At 44.0% G+C, this 25,375-nt stretch overlaps 1 protein-coding gene across 1 annotated transcript in view; it reads left to right on the top strand.

Moving 5' to 3' along the window:
* Positions 1-10,060: 10,060 nt before the first annotated feature.
* PTGFRN (prostaglandin F2 receptor inhibitor) overlaps positions 10,061-25,375 on the top strand; it is a 112,670-nt gene continuing 97,355 nt past the window's right edge. The window contains exon 1 of the mRNA XM_016189308.2: positions 10,061-10,538. Within this exon, the coding sequence (XP_016044794.1) occupies positions 10,490-10,538 (49 nt within the window). The 5' untranslated portion in view covers positions 10,061-10,489. The remainder of the gene's footprint in view (positions 10,539-25,375) is intronic.

Genomic DNA, 25,375 nt, shown 5'->3' with positions numbered 1-25,375 from the left:
TGTGTGTGTGTGTGTGTGCAGGTGCAATAGACCATTGTCCACCATCAGGGAAGAAAAGTCATTCAACAAAGTATCTGCATAGTGACTGACTGGCAAAATGCCACTTCCTGTGCTCATCTGAAGATAAACAACACTGTGAAACCTTCCCTCTGCTAAGTGACTTGCTGAGAGGAATTATGAAGTCTGTCTATCCCAAATAATGATTTGGTTTTAGAATAATCATCTGTAATTCCTCTCTAGTAGAGAGTAGGGAGGTGTCTGGAGTTTTTCATACACTTCACAAAAGTTTTTCACTCTATAGACCAACCAATTAGACTAAAACAGCTGAAGTTTGCTCTACAGGTTGATATCACTCACAGATGGGATGTCAGAAACAAAGCAGTGGGCAATACAGGGAGAAACCTCAATAGACTGTGGTCCATCACGGCAGTTCTGTGGACTCACAAGTTGGAAGCACTAATGGTAAACTGGGGATCTAATTCCCTAAGGAAGAGCAAGATGACAATTCGGTGGAGAGTGAGATGTCTTGTCACCTATCTTGGAAGAAGTGTGGAAATGTACCCTCATGACAATAGTCCTATAAATCAACATTTCCTCAATATTCATACTGAAGTTGAAAAAAAAAAGATTTAATTCTGGAAGTGGGGCTATGAGAGAGTAGGTTAGATTTAGAAACGTTAGATAAACTTTAAAAAAAATCTATTTTATTTTGGATAGAGACAAAGAGATACTGAGAGGAAAGGGGGATATATCTGTCTATCTACCTACCTACCTATCTATCTATCTATCTATCTATAGAAAGATAGATATAGAGCGATGCAACAGTTTTACCACTTATGAACCTGTGTCTTCAAATATTATAATGTTGTGCTCAACCAGGTGTACCTGACTCCCAGACAATCTTTAGGTTAGAGAGGATTTCCTTCAAGTTCAATTTGTCCAGGACTTGACCTTCTGAAGTTTCCTATATGGGTCCCTTTCCAGGTAGTTTTTAACCCCTTGCTGAGTGTTTTATAGAGAGGAGAGAATACCACCCAATTCCTTTTATCATTGCATGAACTAACTCTGGTAATGATAATCTAGGCCAATTCTGTCATTTGATAATTTTTATATAGCTATTCAACATAATAGCTTGAATTTGGCCTACTCATCCTCTGAAATGCAAAAGTTTTAAATAATCTGAAATAAACTACCTAGAGCTTCCTGTCACCTTCTCTAAGCATCTTGGAAGGCAGCTATGCTCGCCACTATACCACCAACACACTCTCTAATCAATTTTGAAAAATCTACTTCAATAAAAAATAATTCCTCTTTGGAGGAGTGTTGTCAGATACCTTAAAAAACATTTAAAAATTTTTTTTCATTGAAGTAACATTGCAGTGCACATTATGTTTAAAGTGTACATCACTATAAATCAATGAATATGGTTGAGGAAATCTCATGGTGGTTATGCAAAGAAACTCTCATGCCTGAGACTCCAAAGTCTCAGGTTCAACCCCTTACACCATCATAAGCCAGAGGTGATCAGTGCTCTGGTAAAAATAAAATAAAATAAAATAAAATGAAATAAATAAAATAAAATAATGGGCCCTGACCTCTAACAGGTCCCTCTCTCCACAATCACTGGTCATCTCCATCAGGAACAACATTATAAATCCTCTTGTGGGCCTCTACAAGACCTTGCCTTCAATGAAGAATGACAGTGGTAGAAACTGTCCCATTCTCCGAAGAAAGGCTAGGTGAACATACTCTGCCACTCGAGGTAGACTGGTCCTGAAATGAGTGCAGCCTAGAATGTTCCTCACTATGACCATGGAGCGAGAGTCCAAACTGACAGGGATGGAGAGGTTACACAGACTCCTGTGCTAAATATGAACAGACATAGGCCTTAGGTCAGATTGATAGGGCTTACACTTAATGGCATTTATATACTTTTCCTATATTTGGGAGCTACTCTCTGCCCTGATTCCCTTTTCTAGTTCTATTCTCAACTCTGACACCATCTTCACAAACAATACTTTGATGCAAAAATTAGTAAAGTTTTGGACCCCTTGGAATATACCTTAAGTAGACTTCCTAGCTTTGTCCAACATGAAGGCCCCAAATTTCATCTGCTGTACTTTTACCTTTAGGTTCCCGATTATTAAACAAATTGTTATGCTTTATATAATTGTTTAATTATTTTATTTATTATATGATAGAGACAGAAAGAACTCTAGAGGAAAGGAGAGATAGATAGGTAGAGAGAGAGAGAGAGGGAGAGAGAGAGAGAGAGAGATAGATAGACAGAGACACCTGTAGCCCTGATCCACCATTGGTGAAGCTTTCCCCCGACAGGTGGGGACTGGGGGCTGGAACATGGGTCCTTGAGCATTGTAATGTATGCATTTAATCAGGTGCACCACCACACAGACCCCTTGCCTTATATCTTAATGTTTTTCAGCTACCATAATGCCAACCTGACTTCCCTGGGCAGAAGACCTCATCAATGTATCCTGGAACCCCGCCTCCTCAGAGTCCTACACCACTAGAGAAAGATAAAAAAGGCTGGGGGTATGGCTACATCTCTCAATGCCCATGTTCAGTGGAGAAGTTATTACAGAAGCCAGACCTCCCAACTTCTGCTCCTCATAAAAATCTTTGGTCCATACTTCCAGAGGAATAAAGAATAGGGAAACTTCCAATAGAGGGGAGGGAATGTGGAACTCTGGTGGTGGAAATTGCATGGAATTGTACCCCTCTTATCCCACAATCTTATCAGTCATTATTAAATCACTAATAAAATTTAAAAAATTTTAAAAATCTGTATATACTATAAATTTAATTCTATCCTTCAGTATACAACTGACCTCTCTAATTCAGTTGATCCCTCCCTCCCTATCTCCCCCCATCCTCCATGCTCCTTTCCTTTTGGTGGCCACTAATTTGTTCTAAGAATCTGAAATTTCATTTTCTTTTTTAAATTAAAAATAATTATCTTTATTTACTTACTGAATAGAGACAGCCTAAAATTGAGAGGGAAGGGGGTGATAGGGAAAAAGACAGAGAGACACCGCAACACTGCTTCACTACCTGCAAAGCTTTCCCCCCTGCAGGTGGGGACTGGGGGCTCGAAACCAAGTCCTTGTGCATTGTAACATGTGCACTCAACCATGTGTGCCACCATCTGGCTTCTGAAAATTGATTTTCATCTTATTTTGATCATTTGTTTAGTTTTTCTATATGCTACATAGAAGTGAAATTATACAGTATTTATTTCCCTGTCTTTTTTCACTTGGCATAATACTCTGGATCCATATATGCTGTTGTAAGCAGTAGGATTTTTATCTCTTTATATAGCTGAGTAGTATTCCATTGTATATATATATATATATCCCAGAAATATATATATATATATATATATATATATATATATATATATATCCCAGAAAAAAAAAGGAAACTGTATCTATTGAGCCCACCTACTTGTATAGAAGCATACAAAGAACAAAATAGCTCCCTAGTTAAACATGCCCATATAGCAGTGATGTTTTCATATTCATAGTGAGAAGCTAATGATCTTGACACAACACAAATGTGTGTGCCATCCCATGGGTGAGTCCTTATAAACCCAACTTGATTTATCTTCAGTATCTCTTCTTGGCCCTGTACCTGATCTTATTGTTGGTTTTATTTTTCATCTGAAGTAATTGAGAATAGGATAGGTCTGCATTTGTTTCTTGGCCAGGGAACACTTGATCCTAAAATTCTTGTGAGAAGATGTTGAGGGGAAAATGGGTAAATAGCACATAACAGATAACAGAGGAAAAGAAGCATATACCACATGCTTATCCAGTCATTTGTGGCAATGGGTACAGTGACTATGCTCAGTTCTTGGCTATTGTAATCATGTTGCAGAGGGGTGTCAGATTTCACAAATATAAATTTAGTATACTTAGTTGTTCAAACATCTGATAAATAAGGAATCTTTTTTTTTAAGTATAAGTGTGTTCCATGTGACATTTGGAACATACTCAATAAGTATTCCTTATTTTATCTGAAATTTAAATTTAACCGGGCAGCCTGGATTTGAGCAAGCCAACTCGATGCATTTTTCTTTTGCAAATGTTATGCTTAGAATTTAATACTCCAAGTGAGCCTAGGAGTGGAGCTCAAATAGGGTGAGAAAGGCCTGTTAGGCAGGTGGAAGGAAGAGGATAACATTTTATTATTTTCACAGCCCCATGCAGTTGTGTGAAGATAAGGGTGAAGTGTCTTCTTTCAAACACCAGTTCTGGCAGGATGGGGAACCTTTTGGTGTCACTCCACCACAGTATTTCTAATCTCTGTGATCTCACAACTCTTCTTTCTCATATCACTCTTCTGCCCCTGTTTATTGTCAAGAGTATGTTCAACCCAAGTAATGGGAGATCTACAAAATTCTATACACAATGGTTCCTGACTTTCTTATCTACTTAACAATCTCCTTTACTCTTGGAGTACCAAGCTTCTCCCCCTTCCTTTGAAGGTCATAGTTCTTTTGAGACATTAACCAAGATTATAAATTCCTCAAGGAAGAACCTTGAATACTCTTAATAGTAATAATGTCTCACTCTCATGGAGAGTTTTTTTTTTTTTTCCTCCAGAAATTTTAACTCACTATTTTCTTATTTCCTGGTCACTCTGTTCCCTTGCAGGAGGATATTTCTAGTCTGGTTATAGTGAAATAGGGGCAGCTCTAGTCATTTCAGGACACTTTCTCCAGTTTAACCTTCCATTTCAGTCTTTTAGACCTGAGGTCATTTTATACAGCCCAGTGAGGCCACTCACTGTTTTTGAAACTTGTCAGGTCAGCATTCCACAACCAGCACTAAATGACTCCCACTTTATCAGGAAATAAAGGCTTCTTCTCCCCCACCCCTCCGTTTTTAACTCTTAATTTTATTCTCTAATGAATGAAATAAATTCTTCAAGTTCTTCTTGATTGGTAATTTCTTGCTTAACTTTAATAGGGGAAATGTAGACCTGGAAACAAAGCAAATGATTTTAATGAAAAATGATTAGTGGAACAAAATGTCATAGAACACACTCCCTCCCCTCTCCCCCGCCATGTTGCTGCAGTAGGACTGGGGTAATTTGGAGTGGTAGTGGGAGGGGGAAGGACTGTAGAGTGGGGAAGTTGGTGGAGGTAACCTGATGCCTAATCTGGATGGATTTTAAAGCAACCAACAAATTTATTCATTGCAATCTTTTTCTTTTCTCTCCCCAGAATGAACCTGGGATCTTTTAGGCATGGAAGTCTTTTTGCATAACCATTACGCTATCTATTCAGCTTCAATGAAATCTTTTTAACATTTCCTTTCTCAACTTGAGATAGTAAGGTAATTTTATAGACCTCAACAATAAAACCAGTTTGGAGAATATGAAGACACTTGTGGAATTTTGAGAGACAAGAGATACATATTCAAGATGTAAAAAAAAAAAAAACCAAAACAAAAAACCTGCCTCTTGTGACAAGAGACTGAGTGTCACTAGGATAGCAAAGGAAAGCCAGGACAGGATTCATCTGCTGTGTGTTAGGTGTGGGCCCAGATTTCTGATCCAGGCAAGCCCTTAGACTGAGTACAACTGGGACAAAAGCTTTACCTATATCTGTGGTTAGTCACTTCCACCAAATAAATAGCTTTCATAACAGAAGTAGCTTCAGATTCAGACCTTGCATGTTTGCTGAGGGTGCTGTGTCTCTTTAGAAATGCATGTTCCCTTGGGGTAGTTAGGGGGCCAGGGGTGTGGTGGTTCTGACCAAATGGAGTTATGAATTGATGCTTATTTTTGCTATAAAACTGACTGATTCTCCTGACACAGTTGACTTCCCACCGCCACCAGGCTGTCCACATCAGCCCTCATTCGATTTCACTTGCCTGGGTAGTCTTATTTATTCTTTCCATTTCAACTACAAAGTGCTGTTATTCCTTCAACTGTAGGATGCACCATAAATTTAATAATACCTGAGGGAAGGGGGAGAGAAACATCTCTGCCACATCAGAGGCACAACATCCATTGCAAGCTCCTCACTATGCCTCATGGCTGAAGCATTATTGATTCATTTCACACTCATCCCCCTCCCTGCCCTCCACACTGCTACTCTTCCCCCCTGCTCTTTCTGATAACCTTCTCAGGACTAGGCACTCTCTATGCCTTAGCCATGATGTCACTTTCACTCAGTCATGATGCACCTCAGACACCTCAAGGACAGAGTCTGTTTGATTCACCTCTGTGCTCCCAGGGTCCAGCCTTCTATCTGATGTTCACTCAGGCTAGACATACTTATTGAAGACTTATCATATGTCAGACACATTCTCAGGTGTGCACTTGCAACCTCAAGTTTGTAGCAGATATGGGCTCTGCCTGCAATCAGTAGGGGTTTGGGAAACGATCTTTGAGGCTCTTTATGACATAGAGACGGGAACTGTCCATGCGCTGGGTTCTTCTTTTCTCAAATTTAACATCTGAGAGTTTCACAAGACACACACAGAGAAGTCAGAGAATTGCTGTGGTACACTTTGTAATAGGGATTAAACTGAGAACTTCAGGCATGCAGGTCTGATGCTCTGCCAGTCTGCCAGTCGAGCTATTTCCCCAGTCTCTTTTTCCAAATTTAAACTAAGTAATTAACTAACTAATTAATTACTTCAACCACAGCACTCCTCAGTTCTGGCTTATAGTTATGCTGGGGATTGAACCTGGAACCTCTGAGACTCAGATATGAAAGTCTGTTGTTCAAACCACTGTTTTATCTGCCCAGTCCTTCCTTTCAATTTTTAAAAATATTTATTTACTCTAATTTCTTTATTGGGGGATTAATGGTTTACAGTCAACAGTAAAATACAGTAGTTTGTACATGTGTAAGATTTTTCAGTTTTCCACATAACAATTCAACCTCCACTAGGTCTTCCTCTGTCATCCTGCTCCAGGACCTGAATCCTTCCCCCATAAAAGTGTCTTTTACTTTGGTGCAATATACCAACTCCAGTCCAAGTCTGCTTTGTGTTTTCCCTTCTGTTCTTATTTTTTGACTTCTGTCTATGAGTGAGGTCATCCCATATTTGTCCTTCTCTTTCTGGCTGATAACACTTAACATGATTCCTTCAAGCTCCATCCACGATGAGGTGAAAAATATTAATTTTTTTAATGAGAGAGATACAGGGGCAGGTGGTGTTGCACCTGATTGAGCACAGGCTTTACCAGGATAAGGACCTGGGTTTGAATCCCCACTCCCCACCTGCAAGGGTAAGTTTCATGAGTGGTGAAATAGGCCTGCAGGTGTCTAGCTTTCTCTCTCCCTCTATATTTCTCCCTCCCTGTTGGGGTGCCCCATGTTGGGTGCCAGATGTTGGGGTTTCATGGGGAGGGGGAATGAGGCAAGAGCCAGTTCACTAAAGGGGTCTCCTGAGACATCATAGCAGCGGACGATACGCAAACCTCTTTAGGGTCCCGTTGCAAGGAACAGAACAACTGTATTGATGCAGTTACAAATTTATAAAGGGGTAGTTGTGCAGGGGAAGTAGCCAATTGGCCAATGAGGTCAATATCTCCTTATAAGGGAAAAGAGAGCAAAGCAATGAGAGGGTATGGATGGTGATGCAGGAACAGGGAAATAGAAATATAGGGAAGGTGAAGCCCACCCGAAAGGGGGAAGGGGTGGTTGATGAGACTGATAGGAAGGTTGAATTCCCCTGCGTACTCTTGCCACATCTCGCTGGACCACAAGGCTGGCATGCCAAGGGGAGACTGACAGGCGAACTTGAGGTGGGGGGTCAGCCATCTGTGCTCAAGCACATATCAGACCCACACCTCCCCTCTCAACTTCTCTCTGTCCTATCAAATAGAATAGAAAAAAAAGTAGAGAGACACAAAAAGAAAGGTACAGAGAGAGCACTACTTACCTCTAGCTTATGGTGGTCACGCTGGTGATTGAACCTGGAATCTTAGAGTCTCAGGCATAAAAGTCTTCATAAGAATTATGCTAACTTTCCAGCACATTCCCTCAACTAAAAAAATACTACAGAGAGAGGGAGAGAGAGAGAGAGTGAGAGAGAGAGAGAGAGAATGCACTCAGTGTACTGCTTAGTGAGTCACCACCCTGATTCATAAGCTGTTTTAGTCAGTTTGGGCTACTATAACAAATAACATAGACTAAAGGAGATTGAACAACAAATATTCACTTCTCATAGTTTTAGAAGCTGAGAAGTTCAAGATAAAGGTGCTCCTTCAGTTCCTGGTGAGAACCCTTTCTTGTTTGCAGACAGCTGCCTTCTTGCTCTATCCTCAACTTGCTGGAGAGATCATCAGTCTTCCATCTCTTCTTGTGAAGAGGCTAATCCCTCCTGAGCCCTAATTACCTCCCAAAGGCTTTACCTCCCAGTACCAATGTGAATTAGATATTCAACATATGAAGAGGGAGGCACAAACATTTAGTCCACAGCTTGTACTGAACTGAATGTGATCCAGTGTCAAAATGTTAATTCAGACATTAAACACTGTGGGCCAGTCAGAAAGGGGGTAAGCTGGATCGGATCTAAGTTTCTAGGAAGGAGGCCCATACCTTACTCTGTGTTTCCACTATCTTCCAAGGTCCAATATTGAGTTTGTTTTCAAGATTCATGAGACAAATAGAAAACCAAAACAAACTACTTGAGAAGTACTAGAGAAGGATTGGTACAAGAAATAGAAAGGGATCACATGGATGTATGAACCACATGAAGAAAGTTTTGCTTGGTGGCAAGAATAATTTTTTAAATATTGTTTTAAAATATGTGTAACTATAATTGGTGAAGCAGAGTCACAGGTCTCCCTCTCTCCCTCGTCTCTCAATTTTTCTGTCCTATTAAATTAAAAAATAAATATAAAAATTAAAAATATATTAACTGAAACACCTTAAGTATTTTTGAAAAATAATTTTTAAGTTTTATTTATTCATTTATGAAAGTTGAGAAAGGAGAGAGAACTACTGTATCACTCTGACACATGTGATAGTGGGCATCAAACTTGAGGCCTCATGCTTGAGAGTCCAAGGCTTTATCCACTGCTCTACCTCTCTGGTGACTGAACTATTGTGCGGTGTGCTCTTAAGAGTGACATCAGGTAATTTACTGACATGGAGTAAATCACCAGAGGTGAATTTTAAGTCTCCCTCAGGAGTGTTCATACCTGGCTAATCACACTTACTAGTGGAGGCAATGACCCATCTAAGTAAAAACCATCTTCCAGTCTCTGATTTGGACAGTTTACCCATTAACATCTGGGATTTGTTTTGCAGATATTTCTAAAAGGCTGTGGTGATGGGTGGGGGTAGGGCTACTCATATGTCTGTACTTGTGAAGTCTTAAACACTGAAGACTAATTTATCCTCCATTACTGGTCTTTTGTATTCAAATTTAAAAATATATTGTGGAGGGGAAAGAAAGAGTCTGCTGGCAACCACTTGTGTCCACTTAGAGCAAGAATTACAAAGAGGTAAGAGCCATTCCATAGGAAGTACTGCAGCTATTAATACACTCCCCCTTCCACGTGGGTGTCTGTGGGAAGTGTTCTAATCAGTGCCACTGGCACTCTGAAGAGGGAAGGAGGTGGGCCAGGGATGAGGACAGCACCCAGCCTCAGGGTCTGGGGCAGAACCCCCCAAATCCAGTGTTTGGCAGGTCACCCAAACACTTTAAGGCCTTTGTACCATGAAGAGGTTGGAATACATGACCTTTAAGCCCTTTAAATCTTGTCTTTTTAGGTCCATCTAAATGAATCTTTACTAGGGCCTAAGGTTAGCTGGTGGGGTTCTTAGCTCAGCAGAGGGGTGAATGAGGGGAGTGGGCTGAGTTTAGCGCGGGTGGGGGTGGGGGTTGTTCCCAGAGTGGTGGGAGGCTGGGTGTCACGGAATGAAGTGAAGTGATGGCTTTTCCAGAGGGGCCTCTCCAAAGCCAACTTTTAAAGGTCGGAGGAAAGTTGGCCTGGGAGTGGGGGTGGAAGCTGGGTGGGGGGTGGCAGGAGGGGGTTGCAGGGTAGGCCCTGACACCTCCTCCTTTAAGCGGGTGGCCCAGGCGCTCGCCCCGTTACCTGGAGCGGGGAGGGGCTTGGGAAAGTTTGTGTTTGTAGCTGGCAGAGCGCCGGATGGGAGGCGCGGGCGGGCGGGCGGGCGGGCGGCGCTGCGGTTCTTCCCTTTTGCTGTCGGGAAGCGGTCGGGGCTGCGCGCTCGGCTGGGCTGGCGGCTCGCGGCGCGCGGGTCCCGGTGCCCGGCGGCTGCGGGAGGGCGGGGGCGGCGGCGGCGGGCAGCGGGCGGGGGCCGGGCTCGGGCGCGGCGGCCCCAGCGCTGGGATTTGTCGGCTCGCGAGGAGAGCGGAGCAGGCGCGCGGCCCAGCGGAGGAGCGCGGACTCTGGAGCAGCCGGAGCTGGAGGAGGAGGAGCGGCGGCGGGAAGGAGGAGGAGGGGGAGAGTCGCTCCCGCCCGGCGGGCGAGCATGGGACGCCTGGCGCCGAGGCCGCTGCTGCTGGCGCTCCTGTCGCTGGGTGAGTGCGCGCGGGGTGCGGGGACCGGCGGGCCCGGGGGACCGGCTTCTGCGGGGCGCGGCAGCCGCGCGTGACTGGGGGGCGCCCGGGGCTCTGGAGAAGCGGGGGGCCGCTCCTGGAGGGAGACCCAGCCTGCGCGGCCCGGCGGGGAGCGGCTGCGGGGTGGCCGGTAGCCGGGCGCGAACCCGGCCCTGCCGGACGCCGGGTGCGAGTGGCTGCTGCTTCAGGCCGAGCGCGCACCCTCCCCCCCCCCCACACACACATGTGCCGGGGGGAGTGGCCCGCCGCGGGCTGCCCCCAGCCTTCCCTACCTGTTGGCCGCCGGGAACCGAGCTCACCTTGAACTCCCGGCCCGGAAGGTGCCCGCGGCCCCCGGCCCTCGCCCCCGCCTCCGTGCGCCCCGCCATAGCCGCGCCGGGCCCGGCGGGTCACACGCGGCAGCCCACGCCGCGCTGCCCCCCTGGAAAGCCAGGGAGCCCCCAACTTCCCTCCACGAAGGTCACGGGCTGGCCCAGCGCGTTACAATGGGAATCGGTGTGCCAGTCCCTGTCGTGCTAGTTGTGAGGATCCTGCCTTTTTTCCCTCAGCTCTTCTTGAAGCCACCTCGCAGCATTTTTACACACAAAGACCTGGGAGCCTCGGCTTGGCTTCTCCAACTTTTCCTACCTGTTACTTTCGTCCCTTCAGCCCCCCTGCCTTTCACCTTCCCCAAACCCTGGACACCTTTTGATAATTTTACTCAACACCCTCCTCCAATCCCAGGGATTTTCTGGCTTGCTCCCCCCTACTTTATTTCCTTCTCCATTTTCCATTCGCCCCATACACGCAGATAGCAGACATGACCGTCTTCAAGTAGGTACACATTATTATCTTAATATGGTAAGCAGCCCCAGAAATGACTCCGCTTATAAGTGCCCATCACACTACCGCAGGGCTGGCCCTTAAGTCTTTGATCTTTTTGAGTCAGCTCAACCAGATCAGAAGGAATCCTGCAACCTAACCACTGGTTTGCTTCTAAGCCCCTAGAGAAGGTAGAACAGAATCTTTTCCAGAGCACATGGTGTGTGGTGTCTGTCCCAGCCAAGTCTCAGCTGCACACAGGGTAAATGACCACTCTGCACTTATGCGCAGAGGGTCCCAGTGGAGGCCTTAAGTAGCTATTCCTGTCCTGCTGGCATCAGGGTCCACACTGTTCCAGACCCCTTGACTCCTACTGCTGGTGGGTCAGCCTTTCTAGCTGCCACTGTGTTTTCTTGAAAGAAAGAAAGAAAGAAAGAAAGAAAGAAAGAAAGAAAGAAAGAAAATATCAGAGAGAGAACTAGAGCATCACTCTGGCATATACAATGCCAGAGATGGAATTCTGGACTTCATGCTTTTAAGTTTAAAGCTTTAACCACTGTGTTTTCTTGCTTCATGTTTGTCGGTGCCCCCCAACCCCACCCTACCTCATCTCCAGGACCTGGTATAAGAAAGCACATTGTGTTTTATCTGTCTTTTGCCCATGAGCAGAACGCTTCTAGCTATTTAACCTAATTCGATGCTTTCTCTTCTATAGTCTCAGCCCCTGGTGTGGTTAGTCTTTCCCTTTCACCATGGAACCCTTGCCACTTCTCTGATGGTGACAGTTCACACCCATGAAGTAGTGTGTCTGGATCAAGCAGAACAGTGCTTGTGGTTGCACAGGTTGTATATTGGACAACTCTTGGAGCTTCTGTACACTCTGTTGGAATTATACACACTCACAACCCATGAGCTAGTTAAAAGTGATGGGGTGAGGAAGAAGTTTGAAAAGAGTAACTGTGCAACTACTCAGGTAACTTGGTTAAGTAAATACAGTAAGGGAGAAAAGGGGGCAAAGAGAGGCTGGCAAAAGCACAGTAGAATTGGGGGGAAACAAATAGTATTTTCTATCTCATATTCACTGTACACAGGGAATTTCTGTGATGTAGCCACCCAGTAGCTTTTCCCCCTAACAATTCTTTGAACTTGAGGCTCCACCTGATCACTCTGCTCCTGCAGAACCTCACTTGGGATAACTTTAGTCTGACCTCTGGGAAAGTGACCCCTTTCTATACTGATTCCTGACATTTAATATGTTGATACGCTAGATCATCTTTCCTCTTGTATTGCAACCTGGGTGTAATCTTGCAGTCACTGCTCACTTTGGCCTCAGCATTCATATTATCCCTTCACTTGCTGTCTCTATCTCAGCAGCATTCTCTTGACCTTGCATCCTTCCTATTTCTCTAACAACTCTCATTGCCTGGGTTCTGATAGTTCCCGGTACTGATAAGCTTCTGCTATCTTCCTAGCTGACTTTTCCCTTCAGTTTCCCTTCTTAGTTCATCATTGTTTGAATGGATCACCTTTGGGGGTTCCAATCTATATTGGTTCTTTACAAGGATATCCAGCCACTTGCATTCTCTTCTCTCCAGTCATTCTGATTCATATGCTTCTTTCTAAGTAATGAGTTTGCTGTGCTGTACAAAAAAATGTATGTGAGCCTTTTGGCTTTTCCATTTCTCATGCCATTGGAATGTGCCACCTGTGTCTCCTTTTGCTTATTTCCTTTCCTGACCACAGATTTCTTCTTCCATGAAGCTTTTCTAGCTAAGTACCTATCACAGTCACATCAGAACCCACTTAACTTCATAGAACAGGTTTTCACTTCTGTGTCTAAACTGTCTTGTCCATCTTTTGATTGTCAGCATGACTTGATATCATCATTACCTTTCTATGGGTCGGGACCCAGCTGTGGTGCACTTGGTAAAGCCCAAGGATCTGGCTCCCAGCCCCCAGCCCCCAGCCCTTGCCTGCAGGGGGGGTGTGGGGGGGTGTTTAGTAGTGGTGAAACAGTGCTGCAGACGTGGCATTTCTTAAATGCCCATAAGGAGTGTGTGTCCCAAACAGATGCCTTACTGAGTGACTGCTGAGAATAAGTTAGATACATAGTGAAGCAGTTAAGTATAAGACAGAATGAAATACCTGACAGAAATCAAGTGGTGGTACAAAGTAAGGTAGAGGATTTTGACTTTGGGGTCGGGGTTGATTTTGATGAAGGGGTGACATATGAGCTTAGCCTTGAGAATAATTAAATCTTGAAAGGAAAAATGAAGAGCATCCCAGGCTCTGGGGAAAAGACCTCACGTGAGGAGTGAAAACCCGTGGCTCATTCAGAAATGGCATGTGAGTCCCATGTAACTGGTGGGAGGAGGAATATCTAGTGGGAGAGCAAGGGGGGAGGGTGGGTTTGGGGTGGATCCTGAAGGCTTCTTATGTTAGGCTAAGAAGTCTAGACCATGAATAGGGTGGGTTTGCTGTCAGGCAGCCTGCACTTCTCCCATCATATTTATTTTGGTGTCTAGAATTTTCTGTTCTTGGTCTCCATCCCCACCCTGGTTGTATTTCTGGGATCAGTACTTCATAGATTTTGTTCACTCATTACTAATAGGATGCTTGACACAAGTAGGAGTGTGAGACAGACATTGGCTGACTGGATAAACACATGTCTGTATCTTTTTATTTGTGGGTAATGGGGTAACCATTGCAAATTCACAGGACAAGATTAATATCACACAGTGGTGTGTTTGAGGGAGGTACGCATGTGGCATGAATTTGAGAAAGGAAGGAATAAAGATTGTGGGATGGGATTAAGACATTCTCATTGGTTTCATCTTTTAAAAAATATTTGCAGATCAACTGAACTAATTTTGAAATGGCAAAGGCACAGCATCTACACTTTCAAATTCAAATCACTTGCAGTGTATTAATGGAGTAAGCTAAACTCCTCCAACAGACTGAAGGCACAAGTGGTTCAAACAGTAGCAGTGGCCCTGCTTACAGTCCTAAAGGGATATTTCATATGGCAAGGTTGGGTGGGTTCCCTGTTTCACACAGTCATTCTGGTTCCCAGGCTGAGGTTGTTTCATTGTCTTCAGCCTATTGTTTTAAAGACCCTTTGGGTATCATCACTGCCTTTCTTTTTCTTTCTTCTCTTCCTCCTCCTTCTCTTCAACTTATCTAAATTTGATTTTATTAATTTATTTTTAAAATATGTTCTCTTATTTTTATTTTTGTATTATATTTATTTATTGGATAGAGACAGCAAAATATTGAGAGGGTAGGGGTAGATAGATAGGAAGAAAGACACTGTTTCATCACTGGCAAAGCTTCCTCCCTGCAGGTGGGGACTGGGGGCTCAAACCTGTGTCCTTGTGCATAGTCACATCTGTGCTCAACCAGGTGCACCACTACGTAGCCCCTGTGTTTTGATTCTTTATGTTCCACTTATGAGTGAAATCATCCTGTAGTTGTCTTTCACTTCCTTCCTTACTTTACCTAACCATAATCATTACCAGTCTCATCCCTTTAGTCCCAAAGGACACATTATAATCTTTTGTTTTAAATTGCTCCATGGAGTATATGTTCCATGACTTTTATTTATTTTATTTATTTTTATTTATAAGACTCAAATGAGTAACCTCTCTATGTAAGTATTCTTCATAAGGATCTCCCCACCTCTCACACTGATCTTTTAAACCTTTAATAAGGAAAATGAAGAGGCACACACCAGAGAAGCATGTGGGCCATTTGTGAAAAGTTGGCTGACCCCATGTGGAAGCTGATATTTTTATTCACTTATAAAGCCTTGCCTTTACTTCTCTTCTAAGCCACACTTGCACCTATTATAATTTCTGGAAGTCCTTCCTCCCCCCCCCCCCCCCCCCCCGATAAAGGAAACAGTGCCTGACTTCCTTGGGTGTTCTCCAGATTCTCTTCTTTCAGCAGTGGGTCAAAATAAATAAATAAATAAATAAAAAAGGTTCCTGGTCACAAAAGTTCCAGGTCCCAGTGGAACTGAGTTTCAGAATCTTCTGCTCATCTTCCCCTGACAATTCTCCCTCTGGGAGTATGGGCCAAAATTCTTTTAGAGGTACGGAAGGAAGTTCTGGTTTCTGTAATTGCTTCTCTGCTGGACATGGACAATGGCCAGCTGATCCATACCCCCAGCCTGCCTCTGTATTTCCCTAGTAGGGTAGGGCTCTGGGGAGGTGAGGTTCTAGGGCAGACATGTTGGTGAGGTCATCTGCTTAGAGAAGTCAGGATGGGATCATAATAGCATCTGAAACTTGGTGACTGAAAGGCAGTGAGATATAAAGCAGGGCAAAATGTTTAATAAACAAAGACTAAAGAGTAGGAATAGAGCCAATGAGAATAGGGACCCTAGGGGAGAAAGAGGCTAGGATATCCATTTTGGGTATGCTCTGAGGAGCCCAAGACTTTAGTAGCTTTTTCCTTGAGCTTTATAGCTAACATGAAGGTGGACTAGAAATATCTGGGTGGATGGTGTAAGAGTGGAGAATAGAACTTGAAAAGCTGGATTAGGACAGAGACTAGCTCCCAAACTTGAAGGAAGTATCTAAGTACAATTAACTGTTTACTACTTCTATCTAACCCAGAGCCCACGTACATTCATATTTAGCACAGGAGTCTATATAACCTTGGGGTCTTTGTCAGTCTGAGCTCACAGTCCATAGTCACAGCTGGGAACATTCTAGGCTGCATGCATTTCAAGACCAGTCTTCCTTGAGTAGCAGAATAGGATAACCCAGCTTCCCTTTGGAGAGTGGGGCAGCCACTCTCCAAAAACCACTGCTAGTTTGTAATGAGGGTAAGACCCTAGAGAGACCCACAAAGGGCTAATGAGGACATTCCTCATGGAAGCCACCAGTGTTGGTAAAGAGGAATCTGTTAGAGGATCAGGCCCAGAGTATCTGTGAAGGAATACAGTATGTATCCAGAATATCTCTTGGCCAGTTGTATACAGTGTCCATAGGCCTTACCCTATATCTAGGGTCAGTAACTTTGTTGGAAAACACACATGCCTCAATGGACTTGGGTAGTCTCTTGTGCTAGGGAAGATCTCACTGGGCAAAAGAAGTTGGGACGTTGGCATCTCTGAATTGGCATTTCTGGAGACAATCCGTAGCAAAAAGGCAGTAGCAGCATGACTTGAAAGCATCATTAAGTTTCTGTGAGGGTCCAGTTGTGGTGCACCTGGTAAAGTCCAAGGATCTGGCTTCCATCCCCCAGCACTCAGCTGTAGTGGGGAAGCTCCATTAGTGGTGAAACAGTGCTCCAGATATCTCTCTCTCTCCCCCTTTCATCCCATTCTGTCTCAGTTTCTGTCTCTATCCAAAGTAAATAAAATACTTTAAAAAAAAGGGTTGGGGGCGGGTCATGGAAAAGATTATGTGGTGGCATCATGGGCCAGGCTTAGAAATGACCCACATCACTTCTGCACCTGTTCCATGGGAGAGAATCTAGCCCATGCCACACTGGTTTCAAGAGATGCTGAGTGCAGAGTAGCCTGGTAGCTGTGTGCCAAACACAATGACAGAACATAGGTGGAATGGAGGAGGTGTAAGATTGTGGACTTTGTGCCAGTCCCATAGGTTATAGTTTTTATTTATTTATAAAATGGAAACACTGACAAGACCATAGGTTAAGAGGGGTACAATTCCCACTACCAGAGCTCTGTATCCCATCCCCTCCCCTAATAGCTTTCCTATTCTTTTTTAAAAATATATTTATTTATTTCCTTTTTGTTGCCCTTGCTTTTTTTATTGTTGTAGTTATTGTTGTTGTTATTAATGTCGTCGTTTTTGTATAGGACAGAGAGAAATGAAGAGAGGAGGGGAAGACAAATGGGGAGAGAAAGAGAGACAACTGGGAGTAGGGCAGTAACACAGTGGGTTAAGCACACGTGGTGCAAAGCGCAAGGACTGGCATAAGGATCCCGGTTCGAGCATCTGGCTCCGTACCTGCAGGGGAGTGACTTCACAGGTGGTAAAGCAGGTCTGCAGGTGTCTGTCTTTCTCTCCCCCTCTGTCTTCCCCTCCTCTCTTCGTCTCTCTGTGTCCTATCTAATAACAACGACATTAACAACAATAATAACTACAACAACAATAAAAAACAAGGCAACAAAAGGGAAAATAAATATAAATAAATATAAAAAAATTTAAAAAAAGAGAGAGAGACAACTGCAGACCTGGTTCACTGCCTGTGAAGCTTGTAAAGTGACTCGCCTGCAGGTGGGGAGCCAGGGGCTAGAACCAGGATCCTTACACTGGTCCTTGCACTTTGTACCACCTGCACTTAACCCGCTGTGCTACTGCCAGACTCCCAGCTTTCCTAGTCTTTAACCCTCTGGAAGTATGGACCCAGGGTCATTATGGGATGCAGAAGGTGGAAGGTCTGGCTTCTGTAATTGCTTCCCCACTGAACATGGGCATTGACAGGTGGATCCATACTCCCAGCCTGCCTCTCTCTTTCCCTAGTGGGGTAGGGCTCTGGGGAATTGGAGCTCCAGGACACATTGGTGGGGTTGTCTGCCCAGGGAAGTCCAGTTGGCATCATGGTAGCATCTGGAACCTGGTGGCTGAAAAAAGTTAACATATAAACCCAAACAACTTGTTGACTAATCATGAACCTAGAGGCTGGAATATTGCAGATTAAGATTTGGGATCTCCATTTTGGAAATAGCTAGTAGGTCTATTTTAGGCATATTCCAAAGGGCCCATGACTTTATTAGTTTTTTGCCTGAGCCTAACATCTGATATGCAGGTGGACCCAGGTTACTATCTGGGGAGATGATGTCATGGCTGGAAAAAGGGGTAGAAAGCTGGATCAGGGAAGAGAATAACTCCCAAATATGGGAAAAGTGTATAAATATTGTTGACTGTAAACCCCATCAATTTGATCTGGGAAGTTTGTTTTTTTTTTTTTAAAGAAGTGACCACCCTTCTACCTCCTAGCTATAGTCACCTGTACATAATGTACATGTATCTGTACATTGAATATTCTGTTCTTTCTTTTTATAGTGTCTAGATAGACCTCTGCACCCAGGAGATGCAGAGCAATAACAGCTGCTATCTATAGAGTACATGTTAAGTATTAGGCTTTTGTGTATATTCTCTTAATTAATACAACCCTGGAGGAAGTACCATTATTCCCCCCCATATTATGGATGAGGAAACTCCCCAGGAAGGGGAAAATAATCTGTCTATAATCATACAGCCACTTCACAGAAATCCATTCTACCTCAAAGGAAAGGTTAGTTGGTGTCTCTCATAAAAATCCTATGCTTTGGAAGTTGGGCAGTAGCGTCGTGGGCTAAGCACACATGGCGCAAAGCGCAAAGACTGGCGTAAGGATCCCAATCCAGGCTCCAGGACCAGGCTCTCCACCTGTAGGGGAGTCGCTTCACAGGTGGTGAAGCAGGTCTGCAGGTGTTTTGTCTTTCTTTCCCCGTCTCTGTCTTCCCCTCCTCTCTCCATTTCTCTCTATCCTAACAATGACACATCAGTAACAACAACAACTACAACAACAATAAAAACAAGGGCAACAAAAAGGAAATAACTAAATAAACAAATATTTTAAAAAACAATCCTATGCTTTGCATTACTTGAGATGAGTTTAGGTGGGGGGAAAGTGACTATGGTTTGAAAGCAAAGGTATAATTCAAAATAGTGGGGATGATACTGGGGAGAGAGCTAGTGGTTTATGCAAAAGACTTTCATGCCTGAGGCTCTGAGGTCCCAAATTTAATCTCTAGCACCACCATAAGCCCAGTCTAAGCAATGCTTTAGTCTTGGTGTCTCTCTCTCTCCCCCTCTCTCTCCTTCCCTCCCTCCCTCCATGTCTTTCATTAAGTAAATAAATAAGCCAAACAAACAAATAATGATAGTTATAATCATAATAAACCAGTGAGGGCAGGGGTAAGGTCAGCCAGGGAAATACTCAGCTGGTAGAACATAGGACTTGCACACCTGAGATTCCTGGCTTGATTCCCAAGTGCCGCTGGTGCTGGAGTGATGTTCTGCCTTCTCACATATGATTTAAATAATACAATACACTTTTTTAAAAAAAGAATTTATTTTATTTATTCATGAGAAAGATAGGAGGAGAGAAAGAACAGACATCACTCTGGTACATGTGCTGCTGGGGATCGAACTCAGGACCTTACGCTTGAGAATCCAATGCTTTATCCACTGTGCCACCTCCCGGACCACACAATACACTTTTTTAAAAATGCCAGGGGAAAGGAGTCTGGCATAGCCTAGGCACAGTTCTTGAAAGGACAGATAGTGCCAAGGTGCCCCACACAGAGATGGCAACTGAAAAAACCATTCCTAGCAAGTTCCCATGGCAGCTCTGAGTGCAGGACAGGATCGATGCTTAACTCCTGAAAGCACAGAGGAGGAGGAAAACATCGGCAGGAGGAACCCTGGTGAATCCATCCAACTTAACGGTCTTTGAAGTGCTCTGGCCTTCAGGATTCCTTGGCACTCATTTTAGCCTTGTTAACAGAATTCCTGTATCTGCCAAATTGATTAATGCCTGCTCTGACTATAATTATTCTTATTAGCGTGCTGAATAGGAACTCGAGTTGTCAGTGATCATTCCTTACAAGGCAGCCGGGCTAGTCGGCATTTATATGGCTATTTTGTTTCAGTGACAAGCCGCAGAGCTGCTCTCTACCCAATAGATCGAATGAATGTACCTTTTCTTATTGACGCTGTATCTGGCAGTTAAATAAGGTGTGTGCTTGTCTGTCAGTATGTGTCTACATCTCACTTTATCAAATGAAGTGGGGAGGAGGGGGTGAGCTGTCAGGGCAGTTCACAGTGAATCTGTTTAATTGCATTGGTTTCTTAAAAGTAAGGAGGCCATTTGATTCTCTGCTTTGGGAAAAATCACTTGACCTGGCAAAATTTTTTTCCATAATTTATCTTCTGGAAAAGGCAAAGTGCTGCAGTTGGCATAGCCGGTGGTTTTTCAGATCTTGGGATACCCCCTCTGCCCTCTCCCCCCTCTAGCAACACACAGACAGACACACCAACTGCATACAAAGCAGTAGAATGAGACACAGTATTTAATATTGTCGAGGACCGGCGATGTGATTTCCAAAGAGATAATGGCACTGTGGACATTTGTGTTCTTCGAGTGCTGATTTCTCTGCAACACTCCCTAAGTATTTGTGCTAGATTATGGAGTCTCTAAGCAGTGTGAGTTAAGTTTAAGTATGATGATCTGGGACCTTAATTACATCTTGCTTCACACCTTTATAAGCAGCTGGAACATGAAAGCATTTCCATCACTTGGGATTTTTCAGGGGGATGGATGGAGAAACACAGTTTGACTACTGTTGCTCTGCCTCGGGTGAATTTGGCTGAGAATTGTGAAGAATGGAATTGTGTTTCAGGGTTCAGGGCACAGAATGGAGGCTACCTCTGAATTTTTTTTTAAAAAATACTTTATTTATTTATGAGAAAGGAGGAGAGAGAAAGAACCAGACATCACTCTGGCACATGTGCTGCCTGGGATCAAACTGAGCACTTCATGCTTGAGAGTCCAAAACTTTACCACTGTGCCACCTCCTGGACCACTGAATTCTTACTCTGTAGAGGCAGTGTGCAGACTGGTGGCTAACTTCTCAGATCTTATATGGGACAGCAAGCCAAGGATGTCATGGTAATCACTTTCCCGGTTCTTATTTAGAGCTTGACCGAGCCAGAACTTATGGTTTCTGGGCCATAGCAAGGGACCCACCTGACATTCAGGTGTGTCCTGACTTTGATGCTCTCAGTCTCTAGAACATACAGGTCAGAGCTACCTTTACAACTCAGTTGAGAGTCATAAGGAGAGTGACCATTTCCAGTATGTCTGTGATGTGATGGAAGTTGGCATTTTTCTCTTTTACCTGGAGAACCTCAGCTTGGCCTTGGAATAAGTGGTTTGAAGATGAAGGGTGAGAAACTGTGAGGTTTAGAGAATATTGGGAGATAGTGCTGAGTACTCCAGCCCAGGCAGTGACATATGTGCTGGGGATTCCACAGTGAACAGAGTACACTCAAATCTGTTCTCCAAGGGAGTGTCATCTGAAAGTACAGTGCCACCACCTGGGTGATAGAATTAAGGGTCAAGAGCCCATTTTGGGCAATGGTTGGAGTGAAGGGACAGGAAATAGAAGGAAGAGTTCTAGGAGAAGTTAGAAAGATAGCAGGATAACTAGGAAGAGAAGTTGTTGAAGGTCAAGCAGAGATGGATGTGAGTAGATTTGCTAAAGTAAAAAAAAATGCTGCTGAAAATCCAGGAAGGTAACCATATAGAGAAGCCTGGGATCTAGAGAATGCAAGGTTTGTTTGAACAATGACAGGGAAAGAGAATTTACAGGAGTCAAGGAGTGAGTGGTCAAGAACTCCAAGGCAGAGGCTGTAGCCCACCCTTTCAAGTGTTCCCAGGTGGAAGACTGCCACAGAGCTCCGCGCTTACTGTACAATAGGGTCAGACTGGCTTGAGCAGGATCTTGGGAATCCCAGCTGAAGAGGGATATGCAGGATAAGACCTACAGTCCGAAGAGGGATAGTAAGGATTATTGCTGTCCACCCTTCAGATTCCAGAGAAAATTCAGTGGTGGGACAGATAGAGTCCCTGACCTGCAGGTCCAAGTGTTAAGCCCTCTAGAACTGAGAAGGGAGTGATAGAGGAGGGGCTGGTATGTGAGTGTGGGAGCACTGTGGTGTGAGGACACAGTCTCTGCAGTCCTCTCAGCTAGCACATCTGGGCCATCAAGTCCCAGCTGCGCCAGCCAGAGGGTATCTGTATGCTCCCTTTCATTTTCTTTCTTTCTTTTTAAAAAATACTTGTGTGATCTGGGTGGTGGTGCAGTGGATAAAGCATTAGACTCTCAAGAATGAGGTCCTGAGTTCAATCCCCAGCAGCACATGCACCAGAATGATGTCTGATTCTTTCTCTGTCTCCACCTATCTTTCTAATTAATAATAAATAAAATATTACAAAATACTTGCTTATTTTTTACCTGATAGAACAGAGACATTGAGAGGTGTGAGACAGAGAGAATGAAATACCTGTAGCACTCGTGAAGCTTCCATCCCTACAAGTGGGGATCAGGGGCTTGAACCTGGGTCCTTGAGCATGGTAATATGTGTGCTGGGCCAGGTACACCACCACTTGACCCCCTGTTCTCTTGCATTCCCTTTCATTTTCTGCACAAACTTAAAAGTTTCCCTCCTGTTACGCTGGCTGTCTTCTTTCATTGATTGGTAGAATTAATCTGTTCTCTGACAGTTGCTTTTAGGCGGACTCTTCAGCAAGACAAATTTTGTGGCCATTTTATAATTCATCTGTCTCTCACCTTCATCAACTAGGATATTGATAGTTGATATTCCAAGCAGACACAAAACAAAATATGCTTCTAAACAATTTCTGCTCTTGAAAACCACTTATGTAGAGAAAAAATGGAACAAGTCCTGCATTTATATTTGCCCTTCAGCAGTATGAACCTTGGGCACCTTTATATATATATATATATATATATATATATATATATATATATATATATATATATATAACTTATTTGAACCTCAATTACTACATCTATGAAATAGGAACAGTTACTTACAGGTTTGTCATGCAGACCAAAAACCATGACTCTATCTGGAGTCAGGAGGTGGCTCACCTAGCAGAGTATACAATTTTTCATGTATGAGGGCCTGTGTTCAAGCCCATGAGCACTATATGGGACCAACTGCACTGTTGGGGGAACCAGGGAGCTTCACTAGTGGTGGGTTGGGTAGTACTCTAGTGTTTCTCTTCTTCCGCTTTCAATCCTAAATAATAATAATAATAAATCTAACTACATATGTAAATCTCTAGAACTTTGCACTCGAAATTCTCTTTTGTGCTCTGTCCATGACACTGAACATGTCTGCATTTTAAGCTGATCCTCAGGGTTCAGATATACATGGACACCTGAGAAGCACTTTTCTGGAAGAATGTCTGGCACACATGTCATTTGGTGACCTGAGCTTCCTAGGTGAACTCCAAGGCACTGGTCATGGGCACTTGTAGCTATAGGAATGTGGCAGGCTTTCAGGATGGGCAAGTGTGCAGGCACTTGATCGTCTTACTTTACCACTTTAGTTGGGCAGTTGGGGGAGGGGGGGTGGTGGTAAGAAAGGGAAGGCACAGAGAGCCCTGACTGAATCTCAGAGAAGGTTGGCAGTGATTCCAGGCTGAGCAGGTTGGTGAGCAAGGCTGGAAGACCCAGTGAGTCATAAGTTGGGGAACTAGAAGACACAAGGAGGGTGTAAAAGTAGACACAGGGGAGTGTGTGGGCCAGGAAATCAGGAGGTGAGGTTTGAAAAAGGGACCTTCTAAATGCAGTATTGTAGAAGTGTACTTTTTAATTTTTTTTTTATTATTGTTGTGTAGAGACAGAAATTGGGAGGCAGGAGGAGATAGGGAAAGAGACAGAGAGATACCTGCAGCCCTACTTCACCACTTGTGAAGCTTTCCTCCTGCAGGTGGGGACCAGGGACTTGAACACAGGTCCTTGTGCACTGTAATGTGGTGCTTAACCAGGTGCACTACTGCTTGGCCTCCAGAAGTGGACTCCTAAGTGGAAGGAGTGTGGGGGAGGGGGCGGGACACAGTGGGTCAGGGTGTTCAGTAGCCAGAAATACCACCTTTCTAGAGATTTCACCCCTCCTCTCATTTGGGCCTACTTTCCTTTGATATCTTGCGTTGGTTGGGCATGGTTTGGAGACAGCTTTTTAGAAGCCTTAGTTCTAGGCATCATAGGAAAAACTACAAAAACTGGTGACTGAGGTGAATTGGAGGTTTGGAAGCAAAATACTGGGAGGAATTCATGTGTGGCTTTATTTCATTCCGAAGAAATTCTGTCCAGCCATTTTTTAAAATCTATTACATATGAGGGAGAAAATTTTACTTGAGGCAGAGGAAAAGAGGGACAAGCCAGAGCACCACTCTGGGATGTGAGGTGTTGGAGGTCAAACTGGGAACCTCAGGCATGTAAGATTGATGTACTACCACCTGAACCATCTCCCCAGCCACCCTGCCTTTCTATAGTCCTTTGTGCCAGCCAATACACTTTTCATAGGGTAGCTTTTTAGGCCCATAAAACAAATGGTACTACTATCCCATTTGACAGATGGGGAAACTGAGTCCGAAAGGTGCAGTAACTTGAACTCGAGGTCACACTTACGTGGCAGAGCTGGCTCTAGAGAATGAGCTCATAACTCCAGTGCACTGTTTTTCCTCTCTGTGCTAGTCCAGACACTGCCAAAGCCATCTGAAAACTTCAAAAGAAGGCGATGTAATTAGCCAAAGCATGATCACATTTACCCCTTGACTTTAAAAACTGGAGGCTTAGATTCTCACCCTTGATCTGCTCACTGATTTTGGGACCTTGGGAAAGTTGCTGAATAGCTCTTCATTTAAAAAAAAATTTTTTTTAAATATTTATTTTATTTATTTATTCCCTTTTGTTGCCCTTGTTGTTTTATTGTTGTAGTTATTATTGTTGTTGTCGTTGTTGGATAGGACAGAGAGAAATGGAGAGAGGAGGGGAAGACAGAGAGGGGGAGAGAAAGATAGACACCTGCAGACCTGCTTCACTGCCTGTGAAGCGACTCCCCTGCAGGTGGGGAGCCGGGGTTCGAACCGGGATCCTTATGCCGGTCCTTGTGCTTTGCGCCACCTGCGCTTAACCCACTGCGCTACAGCCCGACTCCCCATTTAAAATATTTAAAAAAATATTCATTTATTATTTATTTTCCCTTTTGTTTCCCTTGTTGTTGTAGTTGTTGTTATTGATGTCGTTGTTGTTAGGACAGAAAGAAATGGAGAGAGGAGGGGAAGACAGAGAGGGGGAGAGAAAGATAGACACCTGTAGACCTACTTCACCGCCTGTGAAGCGACTCCCCTGCAGGTGGGGAGCTGGGGACTTG

The sequence above is a fragment of the Erinaceus europaeus genome, chromosome 11 (assembly GCF_950295315.1).
Source record: "Erinaceus europaeus chromosome 11, mEriEur2.1, whole genome shotgun sequence".
Classification (NCBI taxonomy): Eukaryota; Metazoa; Chordata; class Mammalia; order Eulipotyphla; family Erinaceidae; genus Erinaceus; species Erinaceus europaeus.
Note: the sequence above shows the minus strand (reverse complement) of the source record. Positions and strands in the feature narration are given on the sequence as shown.